Source organism: Oncorhynchus tshawytscha, linkage group LG14 (genome assembly GCF_018296145.1).
Source record: "Oncorhynchus tshawytscha isolate Ot180627B linkage group LG14, Otsh_v2.0, whole genome shotgun sequence".
NCBI lineage: Eukaryota > Metazoa > Chordata > Actinopteri > Salmoniformes > Salmonidae > Oncorhynchus > Oncorhynchus tshawytscha.
The window spans coordinates 37334380-37354270 of record NC_056442.1 but is presented as its reverse complement, the minus strand read 5'-3'; the positions used below and the strand labels follow the sequence as shown (position 1 = coordinate 37354270).

The window sequence follows — 19891 nt, the reverse complement described above, 5'->3', positions numbered from 1 at the left end:
AAATCAAGACAGCAACTGTTTACGTGTTGTTCCTGAGGTAGGGCGTCTCAGGCAGAGACAGAGACAGAGACAGAGACAGGGACAGGGACAGAGACAGAGACAGAGACAGAGACAGGGACAGAGACAGAGACAGAGACAGGGACAGGGACAGAGACAGAGACAGAGACAGGGACAGAGACAGAGACAGAGACAGGGACAGAGACAGGGACAGAGACAGAGACAGAGACAGGGACAGAGAGAGAGACAGAGACAGGGACAGGGACAGGGACAGAGACAGAGACAGGGACAGAGACATAGACAGAGACAGAGAGAGGGACAGAGACCGAGACAGGGACAGAGAGAGACAGGGACAGGGACAGAGACAGAGAGAGACAGGGACAGGGACAGAGTGAGACAGGGACAGAGTGAGACAGAGACAGGGACAGAGACAGGGACAGGGACAGAGACAGAGACAGGGACAGAGAAAGGGACAGAGACAGAGACAGAGTCAGAGACAGAGACTGGGACAGAGACAGAGACAGAGACAGGGACAGAGACAGAGACAGAGACAGAGACAGAGACAGAGACAGAGACAGGGACAGAGACAGGGACAGAGACAGAGACAGAGACAGAGACAGAGACAGAGACAGAGACAGAGACAGAGACAGAGACAGGGACAGAGACAGAGACTGGGACAGAGACAGGGACAGAGACAGAGACAGGGACAGAGACAGGGACAGGGACAGGGACAGAGACAGAGACAGAGACAGACAGGGACAGAGACAGAGACAGAGACAGAGACAGAGACAGAGACTGGGACAGAGACAGAGACAGAGACAGAGACAGAGACAGAGACAGAGACAGGGACAGAGACAGAGACAGGGACAGAGACAGAGACAGAGACAGAGACAGAGACAGAGACAGAGACAGGGACAGAGACAGAGACAGAGACAGAGACAGAGACAGGGACAGAGACAGAGACAGAGACAGAGACAGAGACAGAGACAGAGACAGAGACAGAGACAGAGACAGAGACAGAGACAGAGACAGAGACAGAGACAGAGACAGGGTGCTACAGAGCAGAAGAAAGCTGTGACTAGTCTGAACTCCCCGCGGTGTGTGTAGAGCTCGTCTGGCGTTACCACGCTTATTAGCAGCGGTGCTGTGTGTGTGTGTGTGTGTGTGTGTGTGTGTGTGTGTGTGTGTGTGTGTGTGTGTGTGTGTGTGTGTGTATTTGGGGAAATACCCCAGTTCTGCTATAAACAGCTGCAGGTGTCCTCTACTACAGTACAGACACACAACACAGTCCTGTACTGTCTCACATAGGTTTGTGTAGATCACAGTTACATTGAAAGCCTTGATGATATAACCTGCTGTACTGATATCTCATACAAATGCCGCACATACTGTATGTACAGTGCACTATTGCTGATGTTTCAGAGAGGAATGGACTTCAAGGCAGACAAAATAATGTACTGTATATGAATGTGTAGGTACATACGGCATGTCTACTGTACGTGTTTAACAAGATCATATATACAGTACATCCTACTGACTAAGACAATGGGATACGTCTGGGGGCTGGTGCTCTAGCCATTCTCCTCTGTGTGTCTGTCTGTCTGTGTGTGTCTGTCTGTGTCTGTTAAAGGAGCTGTTTCTCCAGGAACTAAGTGGGTAGTACGAGCAGAGAGGACTCATGACAAGTCTCAGAAACACTGTCTGAGAGGATGTTCCCCTGCAGCAGTGTAACTGTGATCTCTCTCCTCTCTCTCCTATCCCACCAGGACGGCTATGATTTAATGATGAGAGCCCACTTTGATTATTCATACACAGCAGACAAGACTACTCCTCTGGCCCCACTGCTGTCTCACTACCCCTCCACACACACTCAGAACCTCGACCTCTCCTCTGTCTTCTACACACACAGTCACACACCAACACAGAACACACACACATCTACACAAGAAGGCAACACTCACACGGAACACACATACACACCCACACAAATTCTGAAAAACAGAGAAACACATGCAGCAAAAACAAACCACACATAATCCCAGGTGACACACTCTCTCCATCTCCCTCGTTCTCTCTGCACCACCCCGTTTGAGGTTCACGGTGCAGAGGAGGGGTTTGTGTGTGTGTGTATGTGTGTGTATGTGTGTGTGTGTGTAGGAGGGGGTGTGGCTCCGCTCGCTGACAGCCCCTCTCTGACATGATTGAATGTGTCACACTAAGGTCTGCCAACATTTAAGCCTCATCTCTTATTCACTCTCAAACTACGCCAAAGAACGCTGATTTATTTTGCATGACAACTATGAATTTTAAGTGAGGCACATTAAAATATCCTCCTCAGCCTTCTCTAAATGTTATTGCTCCTTAACAGGGGTAGTTTCTCCATACATCTGAGGCAGCAGGCAGCGCCGTGGCAGGCAGCATCAGCAGGAGACCTGCCTGATGTTTTCCTACTCCTGGCCCCGCGAGACGGAGGGCATGCCTTGATGAGCGCTCCGCCTTTGAGGAGAGGAGGGAAGAGGGGGAGCTAGAGGAGGAGGGGGGGACGCAGAATAGAAGAAGAATCCTAATGCTGATGTACCTTTCAAACAATACAGGCATACGATCTGCTATTGTCATCACACACGTGGCTCTGGCACAGAACCCAGCTCCTCCACTGTGTGATCAGCACAGTTCCACCTGATCAAATTTCAGGGAAATGTCTGTCTGCTCTGGCTGCTTGTTAAAGCTACAGAGACTGGCTGCTCTGTGCTGTGTGCTTCCACAGTGTCATACTCAGTTTGCTGTGACACTCCCAATACTGATCCAGTAAAGGCCTCAGGTGTCAAAGATGACATAGAACAAACAGGCAGCTCAAGGTGTTCTCCATCTTAAACCATCCTCACAACAATCTGAGACTTGTTAAAGAAGGTTGTGGGGACAACAAAAGGCTGCTCCCAGCCAGACTCCTCTCTCCTGCCTACATTCACAACACAACCCTCAGTAGCCCCCCAGGCTACCAGTATTCTTTTTGATGGCCCATAATTGCTTGGTTGAAGTATATTTTTTAATATCCAGCGATGTAACAGAGCCTGGTAATAATGTGCAGGAGGGAGAGAAAGAGGGAGGGAGGGAGAGACAGAGGGAGGGAGGGAGAGACAGAGGGAGGGAGGGAGAGAAAGAGGGAGGGAGGGAGAGAAAGAGGGAGGGAGGGAAAGACACAGAGAGGGAGAGACAGAGGGAGGGAGGGAGGGAGGGAGGGAGGGAGGGAGGGAGGGAGGGAGGGAGGGAGGGAGGGAGGGAGGGAGGGAGGGAGGGAGGGAGGGAGGGGGAGGGAGGGAGGGAGGGAGGGAGGGAGGGAGGGAGGGAGGGAGGACAGAGGGAGGGAGAGACAGAGGGAGGGAGAGACAGAGAGGGGAGGAGAGACAGAGAGAGGGAGGGAGAGACAGAGGGAGGGAGGGAGAGACAGAGAGAGGGAGGAGAGACAGAGAGAGGGAGGGAGAGACAGAGGGAGGGAGGGAGAGACAGAGAGAGGGAGGGAGAGAGAGGGAGGGAGAGACAGAGGGAGGGAGGGAGAGAGAGGGAGGGAGGGAGAGACAGAGGGAGGGAGGGAGAGACAGAGGGAGGGAGAGACAGAGGGAGGGAGGGAGAGAAAGAGGGAGGGAGGGAGAGACAGAGGGAGGGAGGGAGAGACAGAGGGAGGGAGGGAGGGAGGGAGGGAGACAGAGGGAGGGAGGGAGGGAGAGACAGAGGGAGGGAGGGAGAGACAGAGGGAGGGAGGGAGAGACAGAGAGAGGGAGGGAGAGAGAGGGAGGGAGAGACAGAGGGAGGGAGGGAGAGACAGAGGGAGGGAGGGAGGGAGAGACAGAGAGAGGGAGGGAGAGAGAGGGAGGGAGAGACAGAGGGAGGGAGGGAGAGACAGAGAGAGGGAGGGAGAGAGAGGGAGGGAGGGAGAGACAGAGGGAGGGAGGGAGGGAGGGAGAGACAGAGGGAGGGAGAGACAGAGGGAGGGAGGGAGAGAAAGAGGGAGGGAGGGAGAGACAGAGGGAGGGAGGGAGAGACAGAGGGAGGGAGGGAGGGAGGGAGAGACAGAGACAGAGGGAGGGAGGGAGGACAGAGGGAGGGAGGGAGAGACAGAGGGAGGGAGGGAGAGACAGAGGGAGGGAGGGAGGGAGGGAGAGACAGAGGGAGGGAGGGAGAGACAGGGGGGAGGGAGAGACAGAGAGAGGGAGAGAGAGGGAGAGGGGGAGGAGGTTTCTATTCCTATCTGTCTGTCAGGTCCCAGTCAGGTCTGGCTGTGTGTCACTGGGCAGAGGGACACTGAGGAGGAGAGAGACTGATGAGGAGGTTTCTATTCCTATCTGTCTGTCAGGTCTGGCTGTGTGTCACTGGGCAGAGGGAGACTGAGGAGGAGGTTTCAATTCCTATCTGTCTGTCAGGTCCCAGTCAGGTCTGGCTGTGTGTCACTGGGCAGAGGGAGACTGAGGAGGAGGGAGACTGAGGAGGAGGGAGACTGAGGAGGGGGTTTCTATTCCTATCTGTCTGTCAGGTCTGGCTGTGTGTCACTGGGCAGAGGGAGACTGAGGAGGAGGGAGACTGAGGAGGAGGTTTCTATTCCTATCTGTCTGTCAGGTCTGGCTGTGTGTCACTGGGCAGAGGGAGACTGAGGAGGAGGGAGACTGAGGAGGAGGTTTCAATTCCTATCTGTCTGTCAGGTCCCAGTCAAGTCTGGCTGTGTGTCACTTGGCAGAGGGAGACTGAGGAGGAGGGAGACTGATGAGGAGGTTTCTATTCCTATCTGTCTGTCAGGTCCCAGTCAGGTCTGGCTGTGTGTCATTGGGCAGAGGGAGACTGAGGAGGAGGTTGCCATCTTGGATGGAGATGGACTACAACTGATTGGGTAAACAATCATCCAGTAGCATTATTAAAAGGTGTGAATTGCAATGATAGCCAGTCTTCAAATTGAACAGACCATTATAGAGTTACATTTTTTGACAAGAAATCCCCAAAACATTGGTATATAAAATAAAATTAAAACATCTTACTGTAGGATTTCTAGTTGGCTAGGGTGTACACACTTTGAGTAAAATGTGTTAGCTGCACAGCAGTAGTAAAATCATCTGTTGTTTTATCTTTCTGATCTGAACCCTTTCTCTGTAAGAGAGGGACTGAAAATAAGGTAGAACACCACATGCAAATAACTGTTCCCCTGGGCCCTTACTTAGTCTGTCTCTAATTGAAGTATTGACGGGTTGAAATGAAGCAGAAACTCACTGAAGAGCTTCAACGGCCTGGGACACACACACACACGCATGTACACATGCACACATGCACACATGCACACAGAATAGTTAGGGCAGACAGGCAGCCGAATAGTTAAGGCAGACAGGCAGCAGAATAGTTAGGGCAGACAGGCAGCAGAATAGTTAAGGCAGACAGGCAGCAGAATAGTTAGGACAGACAGGCAGCAGAATAGTTAGGACAGACAGGCAGCAGAATAGTTAGGGGCAGACAGGCAGCAGAATAGTTAGGACAGACAGGCAGCAGAATAGTTAGGACAGACAGGCAGCAGAATAGTTAGGACAGACAGGCAGCAGAATAGTTAGGGCAGACAGGCAGCAGAATAGTTAGGGCAGACAGGCAGCAGAATAGTTGGGGCAGACAGGCAGCAGAATAGTTAGGGCAGACAGGCAGCAGAATAGTTAGGACAGACAGGCAGCAGTGCATACTGAGACACTAATGGTGTTCTTTTTCAATCCACTCAAGCGAATAAGTACACTTTTACAGAAAGCATCTTGAGTCTACGAGTGCACACACAGTTCAGGGTTTATAAGGCATGAAATGTGATATTTTGATGAGTGACAAGAGTACAGCTGTACCATCATGTAATGACTGAGCTTCCAACCCCCCAGTAGCATGATGGATACCACTAACAAAAGCCCCAAAGACATCACAACTCTGGGCTTTCTGGATAATCAGAATGTTCTCATTTCTAAGATGTCAATCATCATTAAATTTAAATAGTCTTGAGAGATTTGAGTAAAACTAAACAGGAAATGAGAGTAGGCTATAGGAGAGAACGAGCAGGAATCTATAAAGTAGGGAATCTATACACCTCACTACACAGAGACACGCTCACAGTGGGTCCCCTTTACAATTAGTATTACTGTAACACCCCTTACTGTAACAGCCCTAAATCTCCCTCCGTCTTCCTGATTAAGCTTTTGAAGGCTTATGGAATCTGGTGATAAGGAGCAGCTCTCAACCTAACTCCTCTGTCCTGCATAGACCTATAGTACAGTACAATGTAGTCAGCTCACACATACACACACTGACAGTAGGCTATGAAACGCTATGAGACTGATACATTAAAAGCAAATCTCTTGCTCTCCCCACCTCCCCCTGTACATTCCCAATGATATCGTGTGTCCTGGGGCGTGCTGGTCTCAGTGTCAGGGTGGAAGCTGATCTGGGGCTGAGGCTGGGGCGACGGCGCTGTGTGAGGATAATACGCTTCAACCCTCATTTTATCATCTCCTCGCCGGGCATGCTGGGAAAGTAGGCCACCATGCCATGCAATGCCTCACTGGGCTATACCCCCCAAACACACACACACACACACACACACACACACAATGAAATGCATATAGCCTATAATACACCCACACACAGAGATTTACACTACACACACACACTCCTCAGGCCGGCCCAGTGTTCTTCTTACAGGCCATACAGTACAGGGATGACAAGTTGAGTGGAGCCACTCTAATGCCCTGTTCTCCTGCACAATTACTCTCTCACATGTCAAGAGACAAATACCTCCTGGGAAAAGAAGGCAGAGAGGAGAGGAAGAGGCTTTCTTGTGACTGGAAGCGTCTTGCTGTTGTTGGGCCTGGCTACGGTGTACAGCCAACTGTTTGTCAGTGATAATCAGGCATTAACCAACTGCATAGCTACTGTTTATGGCATGCTGACCAATGACCTGGTTGGTAATGTAAAAAAAATTATAATAATAATGGTGCCCGGGCCCAGCCAGTTGCTGATTGGGTGTGTAAATGTGTTGTCTCACAGGTCCAGCCACTGCATGGCAACCACGGCCTCCAGTGAGCTAATGTACTGATGGAAACACAGAGTGCTACATAAGCACTTCCATGTTAGCCTCATTAACTATGACAAGCTCATACTGTACAGTACACTGGGTGGGGTAGGCCAGAGCATCGTAGCCATGCTGGCTAGCATACAGCCAATGTCTGTTGCATCCTCTCAGTGTCTTAGCCACACCATGATCAGAAACTGTAAACTGTTTAAACTGTTTGTTTAAATAGATGGTTCATGCTTGTTCGCACAAATCAGTGTAAGTATATAAAACGCAACGGTATGGAATGAAACTAAACGTCTGTGCACGTCTGTGTGTATTGATGATGAGATGTGTATTTATGATTACTGATGTGTGTGAGAGTGTGTATTTATTTACATTATGTGAATCTGAATGGATGCATGATAGAGAAAGTGTGTGCGCACGTGTGTGTGTGTAAATGAGGGCTTGTGTGTACTGTAGGAGCGCACATGTGTGTTACCATCTTTGCGTGGGTTTGTGTGTGTCTGTTTGCATATTTGTGCAGCAGTCAATGCCAGGAGGGAGCTGCCTTTGGCTCTGACAGAGAGAGCAGCTTAGCGGGGGGTCTACTGCAACAGCTTGATAAGAACAGCAACAGAAAATAAGCTCTACTCACATCTGAGCACCATCAAATGAGAATACTTCCCCCATGCAGCGAAGCCAGACTAGCAGTGCCAGGAGACTGGTGACCAGGGTCATTAACTTCTTAGGGCTAGGCCCCTATTTTCTCCACTTCCTGCCTGAATGAGTGGTTAGAGCATTGGACTAGTAACTTCCTGCCTAGTGGTTAGAGCGTTGGACTAGTAACCGGAAGGTTGCAAGTTCAAACCCCCGAGCTGACAAGGTACAAATCTGTCGTTCTGCCCCTGAACAGGCAGTTAACCCACTGTTCCTAGGCTGAATTGAAAATTGAAATTCTTGTTCTTAACTGACTTGCCTAGTTAAATAAAGGTTAAAAAATAAAATGTAAATCGGACAGTCGGACAGTGCAGTTAGATTAAAAATAATTTAAACTTTCAGCCGATATGAGACACTTATATGTACCTAAATGTTTAAAATCCATAATATTACTGATTATTTATTTGAATTGTGTGCCCTCCAGTTTCACCGGAATTTGTCCCGCTAGCGCAACACCGATCCTTATTAACATACTCCACATGCTGCAACCACACCAGTCAACAAAGCAGAGAGAGACAAACTGTCTGGACTCCAATACAAAACAAAACCATGCCCTGTCCTTGTTTCAGTATGTCATGATTCATTACTCAGACTGTATCTGTTTTAACTGTGTGATGATTCAATGTACAGTTACTACAGTAGCCTAAGGGCCATCTGAGTAACCCTAAGGTCAATTGTTCAATGTCTAAACCTTTGAAATGACACAGCATCTAATGAGTGACCTTATGTCACTGAACTGTGTCCCAGTTCCTCTCCAAGTCCCACTGACATTAATGATGCTTAGCCTGGCCATGGCCCAGGACTTGGCTCTGTCTCAGGTTGGTTTTGTAACCAGCAAGTGATTAGTGATGCTACAGTTACATTAGACTGCTGCTGGTACTGATTAAAATAGACCTGGCAAGGCAGGCCCTCTCCCCCTTGTCGGTTAAACATGATGTCTACAAGGCTATAGGAGAACACTGTAATACAAATCAATATGCAGCCAGGGACAGGGCTAATACCAGAAGATAACATATAGGCTGGTCACATTTCTGTGACTTCAGGGAAATACAGATTGAGAGATGGCATACTGGTGACCTTATGAAGGTGCTATATGTCATTTTAAATGTGATGTAGGTGATGTAAGACAAGTAGGGCAACATAATCATTATCAGAGAAAGAGAGAGAGAGAGAGAATCAGAGAGGGGGAAAGAGTGAGATAGAGAAAGCAGGCCAGAGAACAAGAGAGCACAGTAGTGTAGTGGTGTAGTGCTCTGTCCCTCTCTTTTGCAATTGGCAGACTCCGCTTGAATGAAGAGTTCAGGGTGTAATGGACAGGACATAAGTCCTTAGCTGCTCACACACACACACACACACACACACACACACACACACACACACACACCCACCCAGGGCCAAAGGAACAGTGACTAAACTGTGGGATCAAGATTTTACCCTTATTTCCCCTCATTTGCTCTGACCCAAACTCACAGATGCGATACACACTTGTCATTTGATGCTTCACCCAACAATACCAAACAGAGTTAGTCTAATAAGGAAGTCAGAAAGAAACATTACATTGTTTTTGGAGTCTTACTTTTGATGGTGAGGTACATGGATTTACTGACGTCAGCTCCCACGTCGTTGCTGACCTTACACAGGTAGTAGCCGCTGTCCTCCTCCAGCACGTGTTTGATGAGCAGAGAGCCGTTGACCAGCAGCTGGATACGGGAGCCAGAGTTCAGGGCGATAGGCTGGAACTGAGGAACCCCGTTACCTAGGAAAGAGACAGGAGGGACAGGGCCACGAGTCATGGATGATATAACCTGAGATCCACATTTGAAATGCATTTAGCACCTTTAAAAATTGTGTACATATTTGTAAAGGACGTGTAAGTCTACAACATACTCTAATCCTTAAACTGAAACATTGTATTTGGCATAAGCAATGCAAGGTTAACAGCACATGGGGATGGTGTGCTACAATTTCCCCTTACTAATTTAAATCCAAAGCTACTACTGTTTTTGTTTTTAATGCTCATGTTTTGGGTCAAAACTATTGACAGATGCGCATCCTTATTTGACTTGTACAGTGTGTGTAACGCTTTAGTGACAAAGCTTTAGGGATTTAAGGACAGTAAACATGTCTCTTAACACTGCCCCTAAACCTCAGCAGCTGCTGTGGAGGATGTAGCCACTAAAATGAGGTAATCGTTAAAGAGATAGTGCTCATGTTCAACACCAGAGCAGATTGCTGAGGAAGAAAACAACAAGACTGCAACTTGGCCTTGAAACAAGGAATCAGTCAATAAAATGCAGAGCAGTTTCTTTGACACAAAAAAAGTTCTTTTCCTTTGTCTTTCCTTGATTTTCTGTCTGTAAGCCAGGTTTGGTATCCTTTATGTGAACAACATTGAACATGTAAGCATGTACATTTACAAATCTACACATCAAAGACGGAACATTGTATTGTACATATATTTTGGGGTAAATACAACCTAATCTCCAAAGCATTGGTTTTGTCTTGGTGAAACACAAAGATTAGTATTAGTATATACATGCTTTTTGTAGGTCAAATATTCTTCATTTGTTGGGCATATCTCCCTGGTGGTGAGGTATTCCTCAGCATACTAGTATACAGCCTTATACTTTTTACATATTAGGGAACAAGGTATTTTCTATAATCATCCATGTTTCTGTTGGAGGTAATGTTGGACAGTTTCATTCAAAAAGGTCAAACTTCAGTACTGTAGGAAATGTTTAATACTGAAAATGTTCAGGTCAACGAGCTGCCTGGAAATGGAAATCCACTCAAAGCTGTAAGTGGTCTACCTATGTTAGAGCAACACATCCAGGCTCGCTCATAGAGAATTAAACATATGTCTGAACTGGGCCAGATATTAGCATGCGATAAAGTTAGCGTGTAAAGATAAGGACATTTAGTGAACTGTGGGTTTTGGTCCTTAATTAAAAATCCAGTCAAGTGCCTATGGTTAGCGAGGGGTCAAGTGGCAGTACTATTCCCACTCTGCTGCCTTGTAGACGAGAAGAGAGAGAGATAGCAAGAGAGGAGGACGTGCTCTTGAATGATGGATTTTGCATATCCAGAGGGAGCTAGCAGTTATGCTAATACCAGCTGACCTTTCCTTCTTCACTGTTCTATCTCTCTGTGGCTCTGCTCTGCTAGCACTTGACTGGGAGAATAAAAAGCATTATCCAGAACCACAACATACAGCAACACACGCACTTACAAATTAGAGGTACATCTCAGATAAAGGCCCCAGCCGAGGCTTCACTCTGCCATCGCCGTGGCGACAGACCAAGGTTCTGCCAGACATTTTTAATCAGACAGGAGGTCTAAGACATTGAGGAGCATCTCTCTCACATCAAACCCAATCTCCTCTCGGTCCCAGGGAGCCAAAGTCACAAACAAATCCCATCAAAGCCTGGCTGCTGTCTGTCTGGCCCTGTCTCCACGCCTTTGATGCCCATCACACGGCCCCCACACCACCCAATTGGTTGGATTGGTGGTTGTCTCTCCATTGTGGGAAGCTTTCATCCCAGGTTATGGGCGAAGCAACAAACACCTGGGTCCCCTCTTCAGCTATCCAGGTCAAGTGCTGTGGCACTTTGTTCACCTGCTCTCTCACACCTCACTGGTAGCTCCCCCACCTCACAACCGACAGTGGCTGTACACCTGCGACCTGTGACAGTGTGTGTGTACACCTGCAGTTGTTGAACCACATCAAACACGGGCTGTGGACGAAACAGATGGAACCCATATGGCTTCAACTACTACTACCGTTAATCCCTCCAAAAGAGCTGCCGTTACATCCCCAAACAATGTCCATTAATATGTTTGTATAACCATTTAATTCATGCTACCGACAGTCTTCTGATGCTTGATTTACGTATCTGTTTACCTTTGGAGTGTTTCCATACGAGGGTGGGGCGTGGATAACCCTCAGCAGAGCAGTTGAGGGTCACAGTTTTGCCATAGATCCCATCCTGGTCTGTGGGCTGCACCACAAACTGGGGAGGAACTGGAGGAGCAGAGGGAACAACACACAGACTGACTTACTAGTACTTCTGAGACAGAAAGATAGTAGAAGAGAAAAAGAGAGCAGTGGAGAGAAATCACAGTATAAAGACAGATGAGAAGCAACGGAGAGAGCAGCAGAGAAAGAAACAGAAGCAGAGAGAGAAAGAAAGACAGTATGAGTCAGGGAGCGAGAGGAGGGAACCTAAGAGAGATACATCTAGAGACAGAGACAGAGGAACAACGTGCTAGCCTCCTCTCACCCCTGACAATGAGCTGACTCTGGTGCTCAACGGCTGCAGCCTCGTTGCGTGCAATGCAGGTGTAGTTTCCGTTGTGGTCTGGGGACAGGTTGGAGATCCGCAGTGAGCTGGTGAACTCTATGTTGTCGATGGTAACCCCCAGACTGGCAGGGATTGGCCGCCCGTCCTTCTGCCAGGTGATGTCCAGGGGCTGGTCACCTGACATTACCACGCAGGGGATGAAGACGCGTTGACCAATGGAGAACCGCTGGAATGCAAAGGGCTGGATGTATGGTGGAACTGGAGGGGAAGAGGGGGAGAGGTGACCATAACCACATTAGGCTGAGAGACAATACAAAGCCAACTGCTTTTTTCAGAAAAATGTGAAGTCCAAGATGGACAAAGGGAGTGTTGTTGGGGCTGTATTTCTGGACCTAAGGAAGGCTTTTGATACTGTTAACCATGAGATTCTCATCACAAAATTGTCCAAGTTCAACTTTTCCCCTGATGCCTTGAGATGGATGAAATTATACCTTGAAGGCAGAACTGTGTGTCAGAGTGAGCAATGAGCTGTCTCCCAATCTTAGCTATGATGTGGGCATGCCCCAAGGGTCAATACTGGGGACCCTCCTGTTCAGCATGTACATAAATGATCTTCCTTCTGTCTGTACTGGGTCTGAAGTTCAAATGTATGCAGATGATACAGTGATATATGTGCATGCAAAGAGCAAACAACAAGCTGCACAAGAACTCACTACTGTAATGGTCCAGGTTACAAAGTGGCTCAGTGACTCGTGTTTGCATCTCAATGTAAAAAAAACTGTTTGCATGTTCTTCACAAAGAGGGCAACAGATGCTACTGAGCCAGAGGTCTATGTGTCAGGGGAGAAGCTCCAGGTGGTATCTGATTTTAAATATCTTGGCATCATGCTTGATTCCAACCTCTCTTTTAAAAAGCATGTGAAAAATTCAACCAAGCTAATTTCCGATTTATAAGAAATTGTTTGACTACAGAGGTAGCAAAACTGTACTTCAAATCTATGATACTCCCCCACTTAACATACTGCTTGACTAGTTGGGCCTAGCTTGCTGTACAACATTAAGACCTATTCAGTCTGTCTACAAACAGGCTCTCAAAGTGCTTGAAAGGAAGCCCAATAGCCATCATCACTGTTACATCCTCAGAAAACATGAGCTCCTGAGTTGGGAAAATCTTGTGCAATACACCGATGCATGTCTTGTATTCAAGATCCTAAATGGCCTGGTTCCCCCTCCACTCAGTATTTTTGTTAAACAGAAAACCCAAACATATGGCAGCAGATCCACAAGGTCTGCCATGAGAGGTGACTATATAGTTCCCTTAAGGAAAAGCACCTTTAGTAAATCCGTTTTCTCTGTGAGAGCTTCCCATGTCTGGAATACACTGCCATCAGACACACATAACTACACCACATATCACACTTTCACAAAATGCTTGAAGACATGGCTAAAGGTCAATCAGATTTGAGAAGATGGTCCCTAGCTGTGTGTTGCCGCTTTCCATGTCTGTTGTCTGTAACTTGTGAGGTGTGGAAACACTTTGTTGCTTTTATGAATTTTGTCTTGCTGCTTTTTTTGTTGCTCTGTCTGTATGCTACATCTTGCTTGTCCTATGTTGCTCTGTCTGTATGCTACGTCTTGCTTGTCCTATGTTGCTCTGTCTGTATGCTATGTCTTGCTTGTCCTATGTTGCTATTGTCTATATTGTAATTGTTTTTAATAACCTGCCCAGGGACTGCGGTTGAAAATTAGCCGGCTGGCTAAAACTGGCACTTTTACTGAAACATTGATTAATGTGCACTGTCCATGAAAAATAAAAATAAACTCAAACTCAAACTATACCGGTACAATCTCCTGTGTGTCATACTTCAATATTCTATCAATCCCTTTCGTCATTGGACATCGTTGAATAGACTCTGAACTCAGAAGGACTGAGAGTGAATCATCACATAATTCCACCAGTCATTCCTCCAGTCTAGCCGAACATCCTGTACTCTGAGTCGGAGCAAACAGTACCAAGAACAGGTGTACTATTCCATAAGCACTTGAAGGGGTGATTCTGTATTTTGGTGACTCCACTGTGGCACCTTCTCAGGGGACTCTCCAGCCATCTCGCAAGTCAGCTGCATTTGAGAATCAATGAGTTAAAATAACACTGAAATAAGCAGCACTTGAGAACTGATTTAATTCACAACAAAGTAGTGATAATGGACTCCTGGGATCTCCCCAGCCGCTTTCAGAATTTGAAGCTTGAGCAGAGCAAATGAACTAAGATACTTGTAGCGGGGAAGTGTTGCTTTATATCATGTGGTCCCCCTTTCCCCCACCCCAGCCTCATCTCCTGGAAATGTTTTAAGCAGTGGCTGCATCATTCATGACATGGATATGAGGCGTGGGGAATCACTCGTTAACATTCCCATTACGTATTCTGGGTCTCTGGTAATCAAGCTCAAACACTACTGTATGTACAGTCATACTAATGACTCTAGTTTAGTCTCACATACCAAAGAAGCGCAGTCATAGCAGTGGTGAATGTCAGGCATTTTTTCTGTAGCTTATGATGGCTCTGGCCAATGGGAGTATGACCTGCGAGGTCACTTCCTATCTCTGCCTACAGCATTGCCATGTTCTACTGTCCACACTCTCATACCTCTTAGAATGCTTATGTAGCACATGGTGATGTGTGTAACCTACTGCTCAGCCTGAAGTGTCCCCACTTGCGCCAGTGAGTAGCTAGCTTTTCACGTGGTGCCGACTGGTAAGATGCTTCAGGAGGGTGGTCATGTGTGCTAGCAAGACAGAGGTACCAAGTTTGTGCCGGGTATGGGTTGAATCGAGAGGAAGTGGTATTCGCTAAGAAAGCAATGTGACTTCCTTTACACTTTCCAAATTGTGGTATGCTAGTGTGGATATTAGAAAAAAATACCTTGTTTACTGTGTACTGTCACAGTGCATGAGTCAGGGAGGCAGGCTCTTCCTACCTTTGACATTGAGATGGACGCTCTGATTGGTCTCTTGATGAGGTTTGACCAATACCCTGCAGTTGTACTCTCCCTGGTCCAGCTCCTGCACGTTGGACAGCTTCAGAGTGCCGTTGTTCTCGAAGGCCCGCTGCCGGTGGTTAAAGGGGAGCAGGTGGGAGTTCTTATACCACTTGATGGAATAGTATGGGTAGCCAATGACGCGACAGTGGACGTACGCGTCCCGCCCTGCGATGGCTGTGATGTTTTTCATTGGACGGATGCTGGCAGCCCCTAAAAATACAGAGAGGGAGAGAGAGCTCTCTATAAACACATTTATGGGTGAGAGGATTGTGACATGACAGTCAGCAACATCAAGCCGTATGTATTGACAGCACACCCAAATGTGTTTGTTTTTACCACAGGACCTCATGGTAGACTCTGAAGAGAGGGCTGTGAAATCAGGACCAAATTAGACAAGGACAAGGTAGGGTTGGCTGACAGCTGAAAGACAGAACATTTTAGTGGACAATATTCACTGTATGAGTTATCTGCATTACAAATCCAAGAGCCACTTGAAACTAACTGTCTCGTTGAATAAATAAACTATACATTCAACAACAAAAAGTAAGTAAGAAACTAACCAAGGAAACAAAAGAGAGAGAACTATAATCCCTTTTACAGTCTTAAGATAAAAACACCACCAGCATAGAAACATGCAGTACAGCGTTTACCAGTATACACCACACTGGGCTGAAAACCTGCCTGTCATTAAGGCCTACAAATAAAATACATTGGTCAAATGTGTTCAAACATCTACACATGGAACAGCAGTGTAAATCAGCTGAAGGGAATCATCTCTGCAACATCTCTGCATCTGTGTAGAGGATCAGATTACTATTAAAGACAGGAAGAGAGGTATTATAGCAAGCAGAACGTCCCTGTCCAACAAATGAGACACAATCAATAGAACAGACATGTTATGGATGGATCACACATACACAAACGCACACTGACAAAACATGATTGGTTGTGACCTGGCATTGTCTTTGACAGTATGAGGGACTGACATGCAAACAGGCCAACAACATATGGGCGACTAGAAATAGCAGTGTTAGAATAGAAAAAGCTATAGAGCTGGAGTATCACAATCATACAAAGAGGGGCAATGTGACAAGAGAAATTCACACAGGGATTAAAAACATTTTTTTTAAACATGTAGGAAATTAGGAGAAACTAAACAATGGAGTCCAAAGCTGAAACTGAAACTGAGGGAAAAAAGGAAGAAATAAAGAAAGAAAGAAAATGAGCTCAAATAAAAAGGTTAGGAATATGTAGGCACTTAGCAAAGGAGGGAGAATAGAACAAAAACCTAAAAGAAACAGGCATTTAACTTGGAAACCAAACAAAAATGAGTTAGGTGTATGTTTTTGTTGTTTTGGAGGAGCTGATCTGACAAGCACCTCTTACGTTTATTCGAGCCTGGTGGTAGACCGCCCCGGCCGAGTTCCTGCAGGTGCAGCGGTACACCCCTCCGTCCACCTCCTTGGTGTGGGTGATGTTCAGCTGGCTGACCACGTGGCCCTCGTGGGTCTCGTAGTGGCCAGGGTGGTGGTGACTGTCCTTGATGACCGGGTCGTCGTCCAGGTTCCAGGTGCAGGAGGGAGGGGGAGTGCCTTTGACGTTACACACCAAGAAGACCGGCTCGTTGGGGTTGACCACCTTCTCACTGAAGGAGGACAGAATCTTCGGAGTGCCGTCTGAAAGGGGAGAGAGAGGGGGAGACCATGGGTAATGGTTAATATGACTACATCAAGAGGCTTGGACAGAAAAACCTGACAAATCTCTGCATCATGTACTGTATGAACATTGTAAACGTATTCTATACTGACATTAGTCAGCTAAGGTATCGCTCACATAAAACAATTCAAATAATTCCTTACAAGTGTGAAAATAATGTGCAACACAAAACCAAGAACAATTCTTAATGATAGAAAACAGCTCTATTTTAGAGTGGCCTGCTGTTGCTCTCTGATAACCCTAGCATGTTCTACATCATTATAGATCATCAATATCCTCCTTATACAGTTCCGTGGCCATGCGAGACAGTTGCCCAAGCAACCAGGCTCAGTTTAAAGCTGACTGGGGTAGTAACCCTAATAACAGTTGCTGTTCTGCAGGAGCACAACACTGGCCCTGTATCGATCCAGGGCCAATATCCCTTTCTGCTAAGTCACTGCTGCTGCAACTAAACATACAGTACCAGTCAAAAGCTTGGACACACCTACTCATTCAAGGGTTTTTCTTTATTTCTACTATTTTCTACAATGTAGAAAAATGGTGAAGACATCAAAACTATGAAATAACACATATGGAATCATGTAGTAACCAAAAAAGTGTTAAACAAATCAAAATGTATTTTATATTTTATATTCCTCAAAGTAGCCACCCTTTGCCTTGATGACAACTTTGCACACTCTTGGCATTCTCTCAACCAGCTTCACCTGGAATGCTTTTCCAACAGTCTTGAAGGAGTTCCCACATATGCTGAGCACTTGTTGGCTGCTTTTCCTTCAGTCTGCGGTCCAACTCATCCCAAACCATCTCAATTGGGTTGAGGTTGGGTGATTGTGGAGGCCAGGTCATCTGACGCAGCACTCCACCACTCTCCTTCTTGGTCAAATAGCCCTTACACAGCCTGGAGATGTGCTGGGTCATTGTCCTGTTGAAAAACAAATGATAGTCCCACTAAGCGCAAACCAGATCAGGATGGCGTATCGCTGCAGAATTCTGTGGTAGCCATGCTGGTTAAGTGTGCCTTGAATTATAAATAAATCACAGACAGTGTCACCAGCAAAGCACCCCCACACCATCACACCTTCTCCTCCATGCTTCACGGTGGGAACCACACATGTGGAGATCATCCGTTCACCTACTCTGTGTCTCACAAAGACACGGCCATTGGAACCAAAAATCTCAAATTTGGACTCATCAGACCAAAGGACAGATTTCCACCGGTCTAATGTCTATTGCTTGTGTTTCTTGACCCAAGCAAGTCTCTTCTTCTTATTGGTGTCCTTTAGTAGTGGTCTCTTTGCAGCAATTCTACCATGAAGGCCTGATTCACGTAGTCTCCTCTGAACAGTTTATGTTGAGATGTTTCTGTTACTTGAACTCTGTGAAGCTTTTATTTGGGCTGCAATTTATGAGGCTGGTAACTCTAGTGAACGTATCCTCTGCAGCAGAGGTAACTCTGGTTCTTCCTTCCTGTGGCTGTCCTCATGAGAGCCAGTTTCATCAAATTTTCCGGATTGACTGACCTTCATGTCTTAAAGTAATAGAGTGTAATTTCTCTTTGCTTATTTGAACTGTTCTTGCCATAATATGGACTTGGACTTTTACCAAATAGGGCTGTCTTCTGTATACCATCCCTACCTTGTCACAACACAACTGACTGGCTCAAACGCATTAAGAAGGAAATTCCACAAATGAATAAGGCACACCTGTTATTTGAAATGCATTCCAGGTGACTACCTCATGAAGCTTGTTGAGAGAATACCAAGAGTGTGCAAAGCTGTCATCAAGGCAAAGGGTGGCTACTTTGAAAAATCTCAAATATAACATATATTTTGATTTGTTTAACACTTTTCTTGGTGATTCCATATGTGATACATGATTCCATATGTGTTATTTCATAGTTTTGATGCCTTCACTATTATTCTACAATGTAGAAAATAGTCAAACTAAAGATAAAACCGGGAAAGAGTAGGTGTGACTAAATGTTTGACTGGTACAGTACATGGACACAAAACATACACACAACATAAAACCGTAACCACCCATGCTATAGTCAACTTCCAAGCAGTACAGTACACATGAAGAAAAACCCGCATGGTTGTATATTTTAACTACTGTCTTATTATAAGAACACCAATATATCAAATAACTGCCATAGTAGCATTGATCTATAATAGAAACCTGTACTGTATCTCACCCTCCAAAATGACCTGAACAAAATCCTGAGCAGACATTTTGTTCTTCCTGGCGAAACATTGGTAGGCCCCGCCATCGCTCTTGGCCATGCCCTCCATGATCAGGTTCTCCCTGCTGATGCCTGTGATCCGCACGTTGTTGCCAGGGTAGATGATCTCTCCGTTACGATACCACGACAGCTCATACTCATCAGAGCCACTGACACTGCAATGCAAGGACACCTTACTACCCACGCTGCCCTTCACCTTTCGTGGGCTGACCACCGCCTTCAGGGGCTCTGGACACCAGAGAAAACACAGAACACACATCAAAAACCACAAACCAAACTGGTGGCCTATGACATTCTTATACCGTGACACAACTATTTTGTTGTGAGAACATTATCAAAGAAATAGATCAACAAAGTGACAGGGCTAGAGCAGCTAATGCAGAGACATCATGGCACCCAGGCTGGGATAGCTCCTGATGTGTGAGTGTGATGTGGTGTTTGGACTCACGCTTGACCATAAGCCGGCCCACCACCTCAGCGTTGCCATAGCTGTTCCACACTTCACACACGTAGGTGCCAGAGTCGGTGGGCTGGGCGCTCTCTATCAGCAGGCCCGTGACACTCTGGCGGAAACGTGTGTCGGGCTCCAGGGGGCTGTTGTCCTTCAGCCAGCGGTACTTGGGCATGGGATGGCCTGACGCCTTACAGGGCAGTTCCACCCGATGGGACGCCATGACCTCCCGACGGTCAAAGCCATCCAGAATCCCCGGCTCTGAGTTGGTGGGATCTTATGAGAGATAAGAGAGAGAAGTTGTTATGATAAGAATAGAGAGTGTTACGATAGCATTCACTGTATTGTGGACTTTGCAGTGTATGAAGATGC

The 19891-nt window shown here is 46.6% G+C and overlaps 1 protein-coding gene across 3 annotated transcripts in view; it reads right to left on the bottom strand.

Moving 5' to 3' along the window:
* dscamb (Down syndrome cell adhesion molecule b) overlaps positions 1 to 19891 on the bottom strand; it is a 129175-nt gene that overhangs the window by 25730 nt on the left and 83554 nt on the right. For 2 of the 3 annotated variants that reach the window (XM_024445297.2, XM_042297456.1), the window contains 7 exons: positions 19517 to 19795; positions 19021 to 19296; positions 16490 to 16786; positions 15048 to 15320; positions 12049 to 12327; positions 11670 to 11789; positions 9345 to 9524 (listed from right to left, as the gene is read on the bottom strand). In XM_024445297.2, coding sequence (XP_024301065.2) covers positions 9345 to 9524; positions 11670 to 11789; positions 12049 to 12327; positions 15048 to 15320; positions 16490 to 16786; positions 19021 to 19296; positions 19517 to 19795 — 1704 coding nt within the window. Of the gene's footprint in view, positions 1 to 9344; positions 9525 to 11669; positions 11790 to 12048; positions 12328 to 15047; positions 15321 to 16489; positions 16787 to 19020; positions 19297 to 19516; positions 19796 to 19891 lie in introns of those variants that run through there. The other variant, XM_042297455.1, reaches the window with a different exon arrangement.